Source organism: Populus alba, chromosome 14, assembly GCF_005239225.2.
Source record: "Populus alba chromosome 14, ASM523922v2, whole genome shotgun sequence".
In the NCBI taxonomy this organism is placed as follows: Eukaryota; Viridiplantae; Streptophyta; class Magnoliopsida; order Malpighiales; family Salicaceae; genus Populus; species Populus alba.
Genome location: NC_133297.1, coordinates 8,463,781 through 8,477,502, shown reverse-complemented (window position 1 = coordinate 8,477,502; position 13,722 = coordinate 8,463,781). Strand labels below are relative to the sequence as shown.

Here is a 13,722-nt window from a genome sequence, read left to right as displayed (position 1 = left end):
TGCATTGGCGGAATTTGCCATCAGTGTTTTTAAATAAAATATTGTTATTTTAATAATAAATTACATAACTGTCCACAACTAAACTCACAAATAACAAAAAAAAAAAAATGAGATAAAAAAAACCAAATTTGTGTAAAAAAAAAAGAAAAAATATCTAAATACCCCTACCCAACACTACTCTTTTTTTTTCCGGAATATTTTGGTTATTTCACTATTTATGAAAATATTAAAATAATAAAAATACCCTCAAACAAATTAGTAATAACTTATAAACCATGTAAAAAATATCAAAATACCCTCTATCCAAAATCATTTAATTTTTTATGGCAAACTCAAAATGGTCACCATGCTATAGTGGTTAATAAAAAAAAATAAAGGGAACTACATTGAATCTCTCATGTCTTTTAGTATATTTGTCATATCAATAAAATTTAAAATGCTTGTGAGTAGGGTTTTTTTTTAATTATGGGTTAATAAAATATTTATTTAATTAAATTTACTCTGTGTAATAAAGGAAAAATTAATAATTTCTCGATAAAAAATACATTCTTTCATCACCTTACAATAAAAAATATTCATGGTTCAGCATGTTTTTAACATCCTCAATATCCCAGTTATCTTTATCTTGTTAAAAAATCTATACATGATTTACAACAAGCACCTCGTGCCTCGTTTTCTAGATTTACATAAAAACTCAAGGCTCGTAATTTTTATGATATAAAAGTTGATACACCTTTCTATACTTATCACATTTCCTCTATCATTTTATATATTTTATCGATATATTATTGATTATCTTAAACAAAGTTCTATGGATAAAGTCAAGCCTTGCTTAACTCCAATGGCTATTACAACTTTTTTTACAGCAAAAGATTGGAAATTTTTTGAAAACCCTCAGTTCTATCGCAATACTATTGGAGGGTTACAATATCTCTCCTTCACTAGACTTGATCTCGCATTTGTTGTAGACAAGGTTAACATATTCATGCATAAGCCGTGTGTTTCCTATTGGGGGTCAGTTAAATAAATTTCATATTATCTTACATTTTTTGTTTGAGATGGATATTATATATTAGCAAAAATGCAATACTTTCACTTCATGGTTTTTTCGATGCTGGTTGGGGAGATCATGATGACATATGATATGTGGGCTCATTGTAATGACCCTAACTTTTAAAAATATATTTTTCTACAATATTGTTATTTATGTAAAGTCAAATGCAAGGGTGATTTTCTTTTTCATTCTACTGGAATTTCAATATTTCAATAGAGTTTCTTTTATATTGGAAAGTACCAAGTTATATTACAATGTAATATTCCAGTCAAAGTCCAATCATCTAGATCTTTTTCTCATCAACACAACCCAAAGGATAACCCATATCTAGTTTTTGATAAAATATAATAATAAAATCAACAAATAATTAAAACAAAGTTTTATGTAGCATATTTCATTAAGTGAATAAGGAACATTGATATTTAGAACGCAATCATCTTTAGGATTTTATCTCAGTTAATATAATTTTTTATACTGATGCACAAAATTACAATGGATGGCAAGATATTAATGTGCATAATTTTTAAAATATGATAACATGTCCAAAATGAAATTATCAAATTAAAATACATAACAATTTAACATGTTCAAATTACAAATTAAGCTTATTTTTACAACAAAAGGCAGTATTATAGGAATCTACTTGTTGGCTCAAGAATGGAAAGAACCTGACAATTACATCATTTCATAATATTAGATTATAATACAATAGCCTTATGAATAAAACACATATATGCATATGTATATGGATATTACCATTTAATTCATTACATTAACAATAAGAAATAGTATTAACTTTGTCATTTACTATAAATATATAAATCATTCGTAAATTTTTACTCTAAACAAAATTAATATTCAATCAATCAAATGTACTATTGTCACTATAAGTCAAGTAATCTAACAAGATTATCTCGACCATCCGAACACAAATGTCATTATCTCCTCTTCATATAGTTAGTTTAATATAATTATCTTAGTCATCTGAATACAAATGATATTAGCCCCTCTTTGACAACTAGTCTAATGAAATTATCATAGTTACCTGAATATAAATATTACTATCTCTTCTAATAAAATTATCACGATCATCTGAACATAGATATCACTGGCTTCTTTTCAAACATCTAGTCTAATAAAATTATTATAGACGTTTGAACATTGATGCCACTAGCACTTTTTTGGATAGTTAATCTAATAAAATTATTCATTTTTATCTTTTATCTATCTCTCAATAACTAATTGAACAACATGAATTTAAAGAAATTATAATTTTTATAATTTTAAAATCATCTTATGATCAGTGAAGGTGAAGAACATCTGCATGCCTCTTCCATCAATTTAGCTTCTCTTGCTGAAGGTCATTCCACTGTTGTTTTTCTTAGTAAAAAATGTTACTGTATATTTATCATTTTTTTAAAACTATTTCTTCAATTAATATTAATTTCGATCCATGTCAAATTTCATAATTTTCTAAACCAATTATTTCATCAATACATACCTTCATTATTAATGTATCAATGTCATGAAATTTTAGAAAAAATCTTTACAACTAGATTCAATTGTTTCTCTTTCCATATTAATTACTATTAGCCCTTCTCCCAAATAATATAGTCTCACACACATTTATGTTAACTAACATTTAACATTTTACAATTTAATTTTACTCTTTTCACTTCTCAACACAGTACTTTTCATGGCCGGCCCTAACACATAAAATTCCCAAGATTTTTCTTATAGCTATTTCTTTCATTTTCCTTAATTTGGAAATCAATTCTCATAATTTTGAGCATTTGACATTTAAGTGCCTATTTTTCTCAAATTTCCATAACACAATCTATGTTCTTATACTAAAATTTTATAACACGTTTACTTTATAAATCAGTTTCACTCATTTTTATTTTAGTTCATACCCACGTCATCAAAATAATATGAAATTTCAAAGGATTTACTCAATTCTTCCTTCCTCTGATTTCTTCAATCTTGGCCAACCCCGGGGTATTTCATTAATCTTGGTAAACCAATCTAACTTTATGCTTGCTTTGTTTTAAGATCACTCTGAATCCATCTCATTAAAATGAATTGCAAATTGGATTCTCAATGTATTCGTCTCGGTCTAAGGAAAGGGATAAAAAAAAAAGTACTTCCACTCTATGGTTTATATACGGGGCACTCTCCAGTGCTATGTTGTGACATCTATTTGTCTTCTATTCCAGTATTTAATGCATGCACAAATCATATTAAAATTATTATTTTTTTGCTAACTATTGAATTCCAGTAATAAAAATTTAAAATTAAAAGATTTATTTTTTTATGATCTCAGATTTAAGCTTTATAATTATTAATATGATGATTACTAAATGTTTGCATGTTTAATAACTTCTAGACAGATAAAATTAATTGAGGTATATGTAAACTGATTCAGATATTTATGTCAATAATAAAAAGAGGTTGTAAATGACAAAAATATACAATTCATTAATTCTGTAATTGTCTTAAAGTTAAATTTATTTTCAGTAAAGACCATCTTGTAGATCTGTTTAGCAAACCGCTGAGTGCAAGAAGGTTTAATCTTTTGAAAGAACAATCTTAAAAAATATGCCACCTTTGCTTAAGATTGCAGGGCGCGTTTAAGACCAATTCCAAGACACAACTGTCAGATACCAAGTATACCATGGAAGAAGAGAAAATGTGCTTCTAGAGAGTTACAGATTGTATTATTATATTTAAATTCAAACTCAAATTTTGATTTCTCTTTACACTTATACTATATATATATATCTCCTGTAACACTCGTGAAGAAAATGACAAGCTGGACTTCTTTAACAACTAAAATTCTGAAATCTTCTCGAGCATGCACAGGGCCGTCCCATCCTCTTCACTAGAGCATGAACCCCTTTGAGTTATTATTAATTATTAACATGCAGAAGAAGATTAATTTACCCAATCAACCTGGAAACGCCAAACAGCTGACCAGGAAGCAGGTAAGAAGCTGCAACGTGAAATGCACCAAGAAGGTGAATCTCTTATTATCAGTAAACATTAAGCACGACAATATCTACACCCTGTTTGCTTCTCACACAAACATCAGATTTCAGCTGAAAAAGACAACTGTTTACGTACATGGATGCATATATATACCTGGTCTCGTCCCTTGTATACAGCACACAAGCCCCTTTTTTTGTATCACAAGAACCAATGATTGATACATAAAATACAGCACTTTGAAATATAGCAATTAAGACGAGGCATCCTCAAGAGCATCTGTGCTCGCAACCTCTCTAACAAGATTCCTGGTCGAGGGCAAACCAGCAACGGAATGATTCACCGACGAACATTTCTCCTGTGATTCTGTCGGTGAATTAATTACCAACGAAATAATAATATAATGGAAAACTAGCGGAAAGAGTAATTACATTATCATGGAAAACTAGCGGCTATAAAATCTATTTCTACTTCAAAAAAAAAAAAAAAAAAACAACGAGTTATTACATAAAGTACAAAGATAATGCTATCTCTACTTCATGGCCTCCCCGAAGGACATGGAAAATAGCCAGTCAAGGCAACGTAATTAATTAACACTTACTCTGAGTTAATTTACTTGTTTTTTCCCACGATAACCAGTGTCATGTTGTTTTTTAAGACTACCGAGCACGTGTGTTAATCTCCTGTGAACATTTCCATCAAGTGTTCTGATGAACAAGAAAGGGACAGTTGCATCACCATTGGACGGCTAACTGCCTGATCTACGAGATTATATCTCCAGCAAGTTGACAAAAGTTTGTCTCCTTTAAGACTACCATGTGTGAGGGTATTTTATCTTAAAACATTCTGACAGGAGTGTTGAAGATATATATATATCTATATTTGGAACAAAATTGACTCACATGTGCAAAAGTGTACGTGTAAAAAGAACAAAACAAACAAAATTGTAGATTAAGAGAGATTTTTTTAAAATTTTATTATCAGACCTTTTATTTTATTCAAGTCTTTTAATTTTTTTTTAAAAAGACTTTTTAACTATATTTAATTGGCGTGAAAAACGGGTCAGGGATGATCAGCACGGTCATTATAAAGGGGTCAGATGCACATTAGGAACCCCAGCAACCACTAATTAATCACATGCCGGTCTAATCCAGTTGTTTTGCGTGTAGACCCAGGGAAATTCCTTGGTATAATTCAATATGAATTTGATTAGCCCCTCACCAACATTAAGAAGAAAAAAAAAGAAGAATTAGAGTCCAGTCTTGGAACAACAAAGACTTCGCATCGTTTTCTTCTTTAAGCAAGAAAAGAAGAATCCACCGATCTTGCAGCGAAGGCACGGCTGGCGGCAATTCAAGTTAAAAAATCAACATAAAATTCTATAAAGACTTAATGGTTCAGATATAAGACTTGATAGTCAATAGTCAATAAATAAAAAGGAAAATAAGCGGAGAGAAAAATGGATGGAAGAAAAAAAAAAAAGGTAATAGGGATATATCGAGGCTTTATTTTTTACACATTCAATATTATTAAAAAAATCTCGACGTGATGATTTTAACTGTATCATAAAAGACCACCAAATAATTTTGTAATTGGTTGGTGGTTTTGATTTGGGTTAATTACCTTAATTCAAAACAAAATCACCAACTAATTATGATGTTATTTGGTAGTTTTTCATGATATAATTAGAATTTTTTAATTGAAATCTTTTTAACAATATCAAATATGTAAAAAACAGAGCTTTCGTATATACCCAATGACCCATTTTTCTTTCCTCATTTGGCTCTCATGCCACTTTAGTTTATCACCTATTTTATTCATTGATCGTTAAATCTTGAATATATATTTTTTTAATTTGGGTGTCCGGGTCAGCTTGCGTTCGTCTCGACTAACTCTACAAATCTTGAAGTTAACGATCATGTAAGCCTCCAGTGGCTTTTAGATTTGTGAGAATCGAACCAGTGACCTTTAAAAAACAAATTTATAATATAACCAGTTAAGCTGCACATAGTAAAATCTTGAATATTATATCTTAATAATTGAATTTTCATAAATTTTTATATTGACTTTTTTATATGTTAATTAATTTAATAAATATTCTCAATTATCTATGTTACAAAAACTAATATTTAGAATTATAATTATGTTAAAAAAATATGTTATTTTTTAAATATTTTTATAACATATGTTATTTTAGCAAAACGTTTTTATTTTACTGAATTATGTTATTTTTCGATTTAATTTCAAAAACATCCTGTGTGTGTGGAGGACGTTGTTTCGAGGAGAACAAACTGAGGGGTCAGGTTTTCCCATATCCCCACATTAAAAACCATAAATCCAACCCAGTCTGCCAGAAAGTAGATAAAGCGACAAACCACCGTGGTCCCTGCTGGATAAATCACATCAATGAAGGACTATTAAAATATGCACATGGTTTTTGGTGTAGACACGGCGTGGCAAGAGAAATTAAAGTCGCCGACAGTAACGCACTGACGAGAAAATAAAGGAAATGTTTATTTTTGTGTTTTAAACATGTTTTATTTTTAAATTAAAAAATTTTTATTTTGATTTTTATATTATTTTGATATATTAATATAAAAAATAAAAAAAAATATTATTTTAATATATTTTTAAATAAAAAATATTTTATAAAATAACCATAATTATATTCCTAATCAAACACACGGTTGAGGTTTTTGTTTATAATAGCCAGAGAAGATATGTTCAAGAGCGAGTATTCTGTTAGCGAAATGATCGTAATAACTCGTTGGTTTAAAAATCAAGCTTTGACATGCTATTTAGGAATGTTATTGGAAAAGGCTACTCTCAAGTGTTTTTTTATAATATTTTTTATTTAAAATATATAATAATATTTTTTTAAAAAATATTATTTTTAATATTAACAAATCAAAATAATAAAAAAATTTAATTTCAAGTAAAAAAATAAAAAATTACAAAACATAATTTTAAACATAAAAACAAATAAATTTTTTATAGAATTTCGTTGTTATAAAAAAAAATTAGTTACAGTTTTGAAGTTTGTAGAATAATCTATCTTTGATTTTCTAGCAATCAATTTCAATTCATTGGTTAAAAAAATAGATATGATTTAAAACCAAAACAATTAGTATAGTGAGTTATATTATTCATATAATAAGTAAACAATATCAAAATTAAAAAAGAATAAAAGTTTTACTTGATTTTATAAAATTGATACCGTATTCATCAATAAAAAATTTCAATTATTTTGATAATCTTGCACAAATTTTTCGACATGGTGTCTATTTTCATTGTAATGCTTGATAATCCCACTCCATGGTCTAAAATACCCCTAGTTAGATTTTTTCACAAGTTGCGCTAAAAAATGTTGGTTTTACATTTTTATCTCTATGAAATAAAAACTCTTTTTTTTGTGTTATTATAATATTCAAATTATATCATTTGTATCATTCACGATCACCAAATATAATTTTTTGCTAAACTTTTTTGGTCACGATACATTATTTTTCTTATGTTTCTTAATATTATTTATTAAATAATTATTTTAATTTAATAATTTAAGTTGTTAAATGAGATTCTAAAATAAAATTTATATTATTTTCTAACACATTTTTTCAAATAAAAAGTTTTTGGGCTTGAAAATTTATGGGGTATTGCTATAAAATTTATTCTTTAAAAATGAATGATATATTATAGTTTAAAAATTTAATTTCTCTACAAAATTTATTATTTAAAAATCAATGATATACCATCTTCTTGAAGACACGTAAATTAAAGGTTTATTTGATATTACTGGGGTATTGCTATTGTGTTATGTTATGGAATAAAAACAACATTTGGCAATTGGTTATTGAAATATTTAAAACAACTATATAATATTTATCGAAATTCTATTATTATACTCTTAAGATATAAAATAATCAATAAAAACTATAATATACTAAATATATTTCAACAAATACATTTTATTTATAAATTCATAATCTTACATGTTGCGTGTGCACGCGCATGTATATTTTTCATTAAGGAATTCTTAAGATCGAATAATTAATAAAAAAACAGAATGATAAAGTCTGTGGGAATAGTGATTCCTTCTTCTTCCTTTTCGTTTCCTGATGCCATTCTCCAATCCCCAACTCCTCTAATCCTTTGGTTCTCCACATTTGGAGGGTAACGAAGGGGATAGGGAATTAAAGGTCTTATAATTTTTAGACATTAACTTAATATTTGAATTTGTTTTTTAAAATTCAATCCTATCCTTTTTAACAAAAGCATCCTAATGTAGCTGAGATCATATCCAATAACTCTCTTCTTGCATAATTTATCGCTAGAACACATGGTTCATACATGAATTACATCACATTTGAATACGATAATCCATCATCAAGCCGAAGCGTGCTCATGGGCATCGATGCTGGCAACTTCTCTAACCAGGTTCCTGGTGGAAGGCAAACCAGCAACAACAGCCTCTTCAATACCGCACTCATTTGTTCCTCTTTTAATCTTGAAGTAACCATCCTGTCATTCAAAATGAAATTGCATGTCAGCATTTGAGAATACCTTCTACGACGGTAATTCGATGGTAATTCAACACGAAGCAAATTCTGATCAAAAGAACCTACATCACCCCAGCCTCTGTTCCACTGATTAGCAAGAAGCTGAAACAAAGAGTAATACTTGTGTTAATAACATGAGAAAATTAAGTGACAATCAAGACTTGGAGCCTATTGAACTATAGTAGTGGATCGAGCATATCTATGATGAATGGAGGTTAAAAAATTAGATTATATATAAAGGATTCATAATCTAGCCAAAAGAGAAGTAAATGAAAAGTCTAGTGTCTTCTATCCACACAATACGCCTAGAGTTTGGCATAGATTACAAGACTTTTTATTCTTGACATCTTTAATTTTTCTGGACAATTGCTTTAACACTTAATCGATCATGGGCGGGAGTTAAATATCCTACTAATTTGCCGCTGCTTTTATATGCTAGGCATATTGAAGTTACTTACAATGAAATCTAAAAAAAATGACAAGTATTAACACATACCCAATAATCCTCCCCGTCTTCAGAAGCCCCCCACCCAATAAGCTTAACAGCATGGCCTCCCATGACATCACCTGTTATGTGCTTGTAAACTCCTGATTTATAATGAGCAAAATCCTGTAGGATCGTAAACAGAACATTTCAATTATTTTAAGTAACAAGTTATACTTCCCAGGCACATTTATATTCATGCAATATCTATGTTAATACTTTACAATAGATTAATAATGGGCAACTTTCGTCCCTTATGAATGAAAAGTGCAAGTACAACTAAAAAAGAGATTCATATTTTATAGATAAAATGGTTGCAAACTCCCACCAAAGTTATTCCTACTTGTAAAAGCAATGCTCAGAATTTCTTCAGCTTAACAAGCGAGCTGTAGTTACGCACTACAAGAGACCTCAGTGCATCAAGTGTGAGCAAATGAGAATGAACCAAGTTTTTACCTCATAAACAGTGAAGGCGACCTCTACTGGTCCGTTGCTAGAAACTTCTGCCATAATACTGTGGGGGTCAGAATCGATTCTATATGCATTAACACTGAAGTGCTTTGACTCCGCCCAGAGTTTGTTCTTATCAGCACACTTTCTCTCACACTTTGGAGTAGGAAATCCTGGTTCGCAACCAGGGTGAGAACAGCCAATATCATCAAAGTATGGATCACACTGCCACATGAAAATTTTGTGAAGGAACATCATGATCGTAGAACAGATTGGGCAAGATCAAAATGTAATGTCTCTCATTTTCTCAGTAACCAATCTAAACCAAGAGAGATCTCAAGGGTCAAAGTAATAGGAAAGGCCAGAAACTTGTACCTCCTCAGTGACAACACCAGATTGGACAAAGTATCTCCATGCATCAATTGGACTACCCCCATCGCAACCACCGCCACACATCCAGCCACAGCAAGCTAAGAGATCATTGACAGATAGAGAGAGGTTCTGCAATAAAAGGACGTATATGATTATACTGGAACAACATAAATAGCCAACTTCTTTTGTTCAAATATAAACAATCAATTTGAATCACAAGATTCAGTTACCATGCCATAATGGATGCAAAAACGATCAGATAGTGATTCAACAGCACCAAATGCCCAACAGGATCCACAGTGACCCTGGATTATCAAAATCGAAATGTGTCGGGAACTAGCAAGGTTTATTTAGACAAATCCTTGAGAAAGAAATAAAAACAAATTTGTTTACCTGATCTATGATTTCAAATTTGACCCACAATTTGCCAAATAAAGCAGAAAAAAATCAGGACCTTGAAAATTAATTAGAAAAAAAAAAAAACAGAGAACCATGCAATGCAAGCAGGTAGAAAGTGACCTAGAATTCTTCCAATGGTGCTACAATGCAGCCAAGCAGTTCTCGCATCAAATTCTATTGGCAATTTCATGGATTTTGGATGCCTTAAAAGAGGAACGCCTCTTAGTTCCTTTGTGGGTGTTTGTTTGACTCCAAGAAGGTACTTAAATTCTCCAACCTATGCAGCAAAGAAACTGGAAATGTTAGCTGTATGGAATAAAAGACTAGAATCAGCCTCTACATGAGTTAATGAAGCAACATAAAAAGGTACTTAAAACAATCCCAGTCTCTAAATCCTGATGAACAAGGTCTGCCCAGTCGAGCACTCACAGAATAATTGGAAAATTGAGGGTTCATTGCAGCTTCCCATCCAGCTTTGGGATTTTCATTGACCTTTTGAACTATTGAATCCTGTACAATCATAGTGAAAGAAGAAGAAAAATAAATAATTTGCAATGGAACAAATTCATACAAAAAAAGAGGGGATCTGCTAAATAAAATACCTGAAGAATCCTAGAGTTGAGTTTGAGCTTGGAGACTGGTTCCACCGTAATAGCCTGTTGACCACACAACATTCAATAACTTCAAATTTAGAATATTAGCCATTCAAGAATCAAAACAGATAGGAAAAAAAAAAATCCAAGAATGGAAATTATTCAAGATAAGACTAACCAGCAGACAGACATAACGACCTCCTACTGATTTGTATTCACGAGGTCACATTTATGAATTAATTCCTACTTTAAAGATGCTTTTGCATAAGTACTAATAAAGCTCCATGAAAAAAATAAAAAATAAAAAAACTCAAAGTAGAAAACAGTATAACTTTGTTATCAACTTAAATGGCGGGTTGCAATAAAACACTTCCAGCAAAAACGACTGATTAAAACTGCCCAGTAAAAGATGACAGAGCTGAAACTAATCAATCTGAGGTTTGTCCGAGGAAAAGATACCCCCGATTACTGTGCAATTAACTAAACATCAAAATTTCGTGTATTTTTTTTAATTGCCTAATCCTGGCTTCTTTAGCCATCTGCGCTATTAACAGATTTTCTTCACAGTTTCTCTATAATCCAAAAATATCAACTTTCCACCCACAGAAAATATAGGAACTTGCATACAGAAACAAAGTCATTATCCATCTGATTTTAACGTGTTAAAAGGCAGTTAAATCTGTTATCAATTTATTTCAAAACATATTTAATAGCTATATTTGAGTCAAATTAAAAGTGGAACCAAACATCTGCCATTAATTAAAACAAATTATGGCTGAATAAGAAATTGATATAAAACACATCTTACTAGCATGTTTTGTAAACCCAAGAACTATCAATCTCGCATTGAAATATTGCAAGATTTTCTTATATTTTATTAGTATGAAGTTGAAGAGTTTAAATTTAACCCGTAAAGCACTAGAGCTTTTAAAAGAAAAAAACCCTAGATCAAATGGACTATGAGCTTAAAAGTCAAGTCACATGTGCGCATTTTTAGACCCATAAAGAATTTATTTTTTTTGCCAATCTAAACAACAAACAAACATCATCTACCTAAACAATTTTATTTTCAAAGTAAAAACATCTAATTTTAAGGCAAAACTATAGGTTTTTATTTTTTTTATGACGGGTAATTAAGAGAATTAATTATGGTAATTACCAGAATTAATTCTCCATTAGTTTCAGTTCAAAAAAATCAGTATAAAAAAGAGTTGAGTGAAAGATGTTCTGCACACACAAAACAGTAGCTCTTCAGCCTTCTCTCCTATGCTTTTCCCAACGTTTCTACTTTTTTTTCATCTAGTCATTCTAGAGCTAGGTTCAAGTTATTTGTAGAGAGATATTTTAGTATGTTTTCCTAGTTCATGGGTTTTGCTTAGTAGTAGTATTCTTGAAATTATAAGACACTGATTACAATCAATCCATTTGCGTACGAGCAATAAAACAGCCAAAGTATGCAATTATAGCAACGTGATCTGCATCTAAATGTTTCAACAAGTGGACTACATAATCTGACTAATATAATGCGTTCTTTACAGGCACGTTTAAGAAACAAGACTTGATTAGTTTAATTTTGCATGTGTTTATATGCTTGTTTATTATTATTATTTTTTAATTATATTAAATTATTTATCACGACAAATTAGAGTACTCTCTTATTTTTAATTGAATAGAATTAAACCCGAACAAATGCATTTAAATTTTGATAGCAAAATCAACCGCCAGATTTGGGGGAAAAAATTCGAACAGTCATAGATATCTCTCCACTAGAACACAAAAAACTGAGAGGTAACGATCGGATTTTTTTAGAATAAATAGATAGAGATTGCAACTGGAAAGCAATTTACCTGAGAGATAGCAGCAAGGAGTAAGAGAAGAGTGGGAAAATACAAAGGATTTGCCATTGCCTGCTTGCTGGAGAAGGGAAGAAAATGGAAATATCCAGGAAGTAGATGACAAACGAGGAAAGGGGAGAGTTTACACTACAGAAGAAAGGAGGTGAGGGAAGTAAATCAAACTGGAGAAGGAAGGAAACTTTCTTGACTTTTTGTGCAGGCTTATGTCAACAGTGATGGCAGAGCCCATTGTCTATTTTGGGTTTGCTCTCGCTTCCCACGTATCATAATGGAGGCATCATCTCTTACTGTCAGTTATGACCCTCATGGCTCACTGCGGAGGACATCCCACCCTGATCCTAACTTTGATTATTATATATATATATATAACTCTGGGCCGGGGTTCATCCCGATCGGGTGATTTGGGGATTTATGGCAAAAACCCGGGTGACCTAATATAACCCATATAAGACTTGATTTTTATTTTTTTAATCCACCCAAAACATGTAAAATTAATTTGTGAATACTTGGCTTTATATTTTTTTTTTATAACTTGTATCCTTTTAAAATATTTTTTAATTGTTTCATGTGAAATAATTATGTTTATAGCCTATATTTATATTTATATGGAATATTTTTCAATTTTTTCATGTAGAATTGCTATATATATATATAGCCTTAATTCATATGAAATGTTTGTTAATTTTTAGCTATATATAACTATATTTCATTCCCATGAAATACAGACACACTACATAACATGAAATATTTAATTTTTTTTCTATATAGAATAATTATGTATAATCTATAATTACATGAAATGTTTTTTAACATTTTCATATGAGATATTAAAATCTCAAATATTTTTTTTTTCTTGGTTGACCCGAGACCTGACCTCATTGCTAGGTCAATCCTCCCATGGCCGGGTCAACCCTCAACCGGATTTAATAACTATGATATATATACAACACAAAATGATTATTTGACTTTATTA

At 30.2% G+C, this 13,722-nt stretch overlaps 1 protein-coding gene across 1 annotated transcript; it reads right to left on the bottom strand.

The window, feature by feature from the left end:
• Positions 1–8,222: 8,222 nt before the first annotated feature.
• On the bottom strand, positions 8,223–13,017 carry LOC118041153 (cathepsin B-like protease 3). Its single transcript, XM_073404248.1, has 10 exons — positions 12,741–13,017; positions 10,903–10,956; positions 10,730–10,810; positions 10,510–10,577; positions 10,132–10,207; positions 9,905–10,030; positions 9,536–9,754; positions 9,092–9,205; positions 8,662–8,697; positions 8,223–8,557 (listed from the first exon to the last, which is right to left on the bottom strand). The coding sequence occupies exons 1-10, from the start codon at positions 12,795–12,797 to the stop codon at positions 8,423–8,425; spliced, it is 966 nt and encodes a 321-aa protein (XP_073260349.1). The 5' UTR covers positions 12,798–13,017; the 3' UTR covers positions 8,223–8,422.
• Between the last annotated feature and the right edge of the window lie 705 nt (positions 13,018–13,722).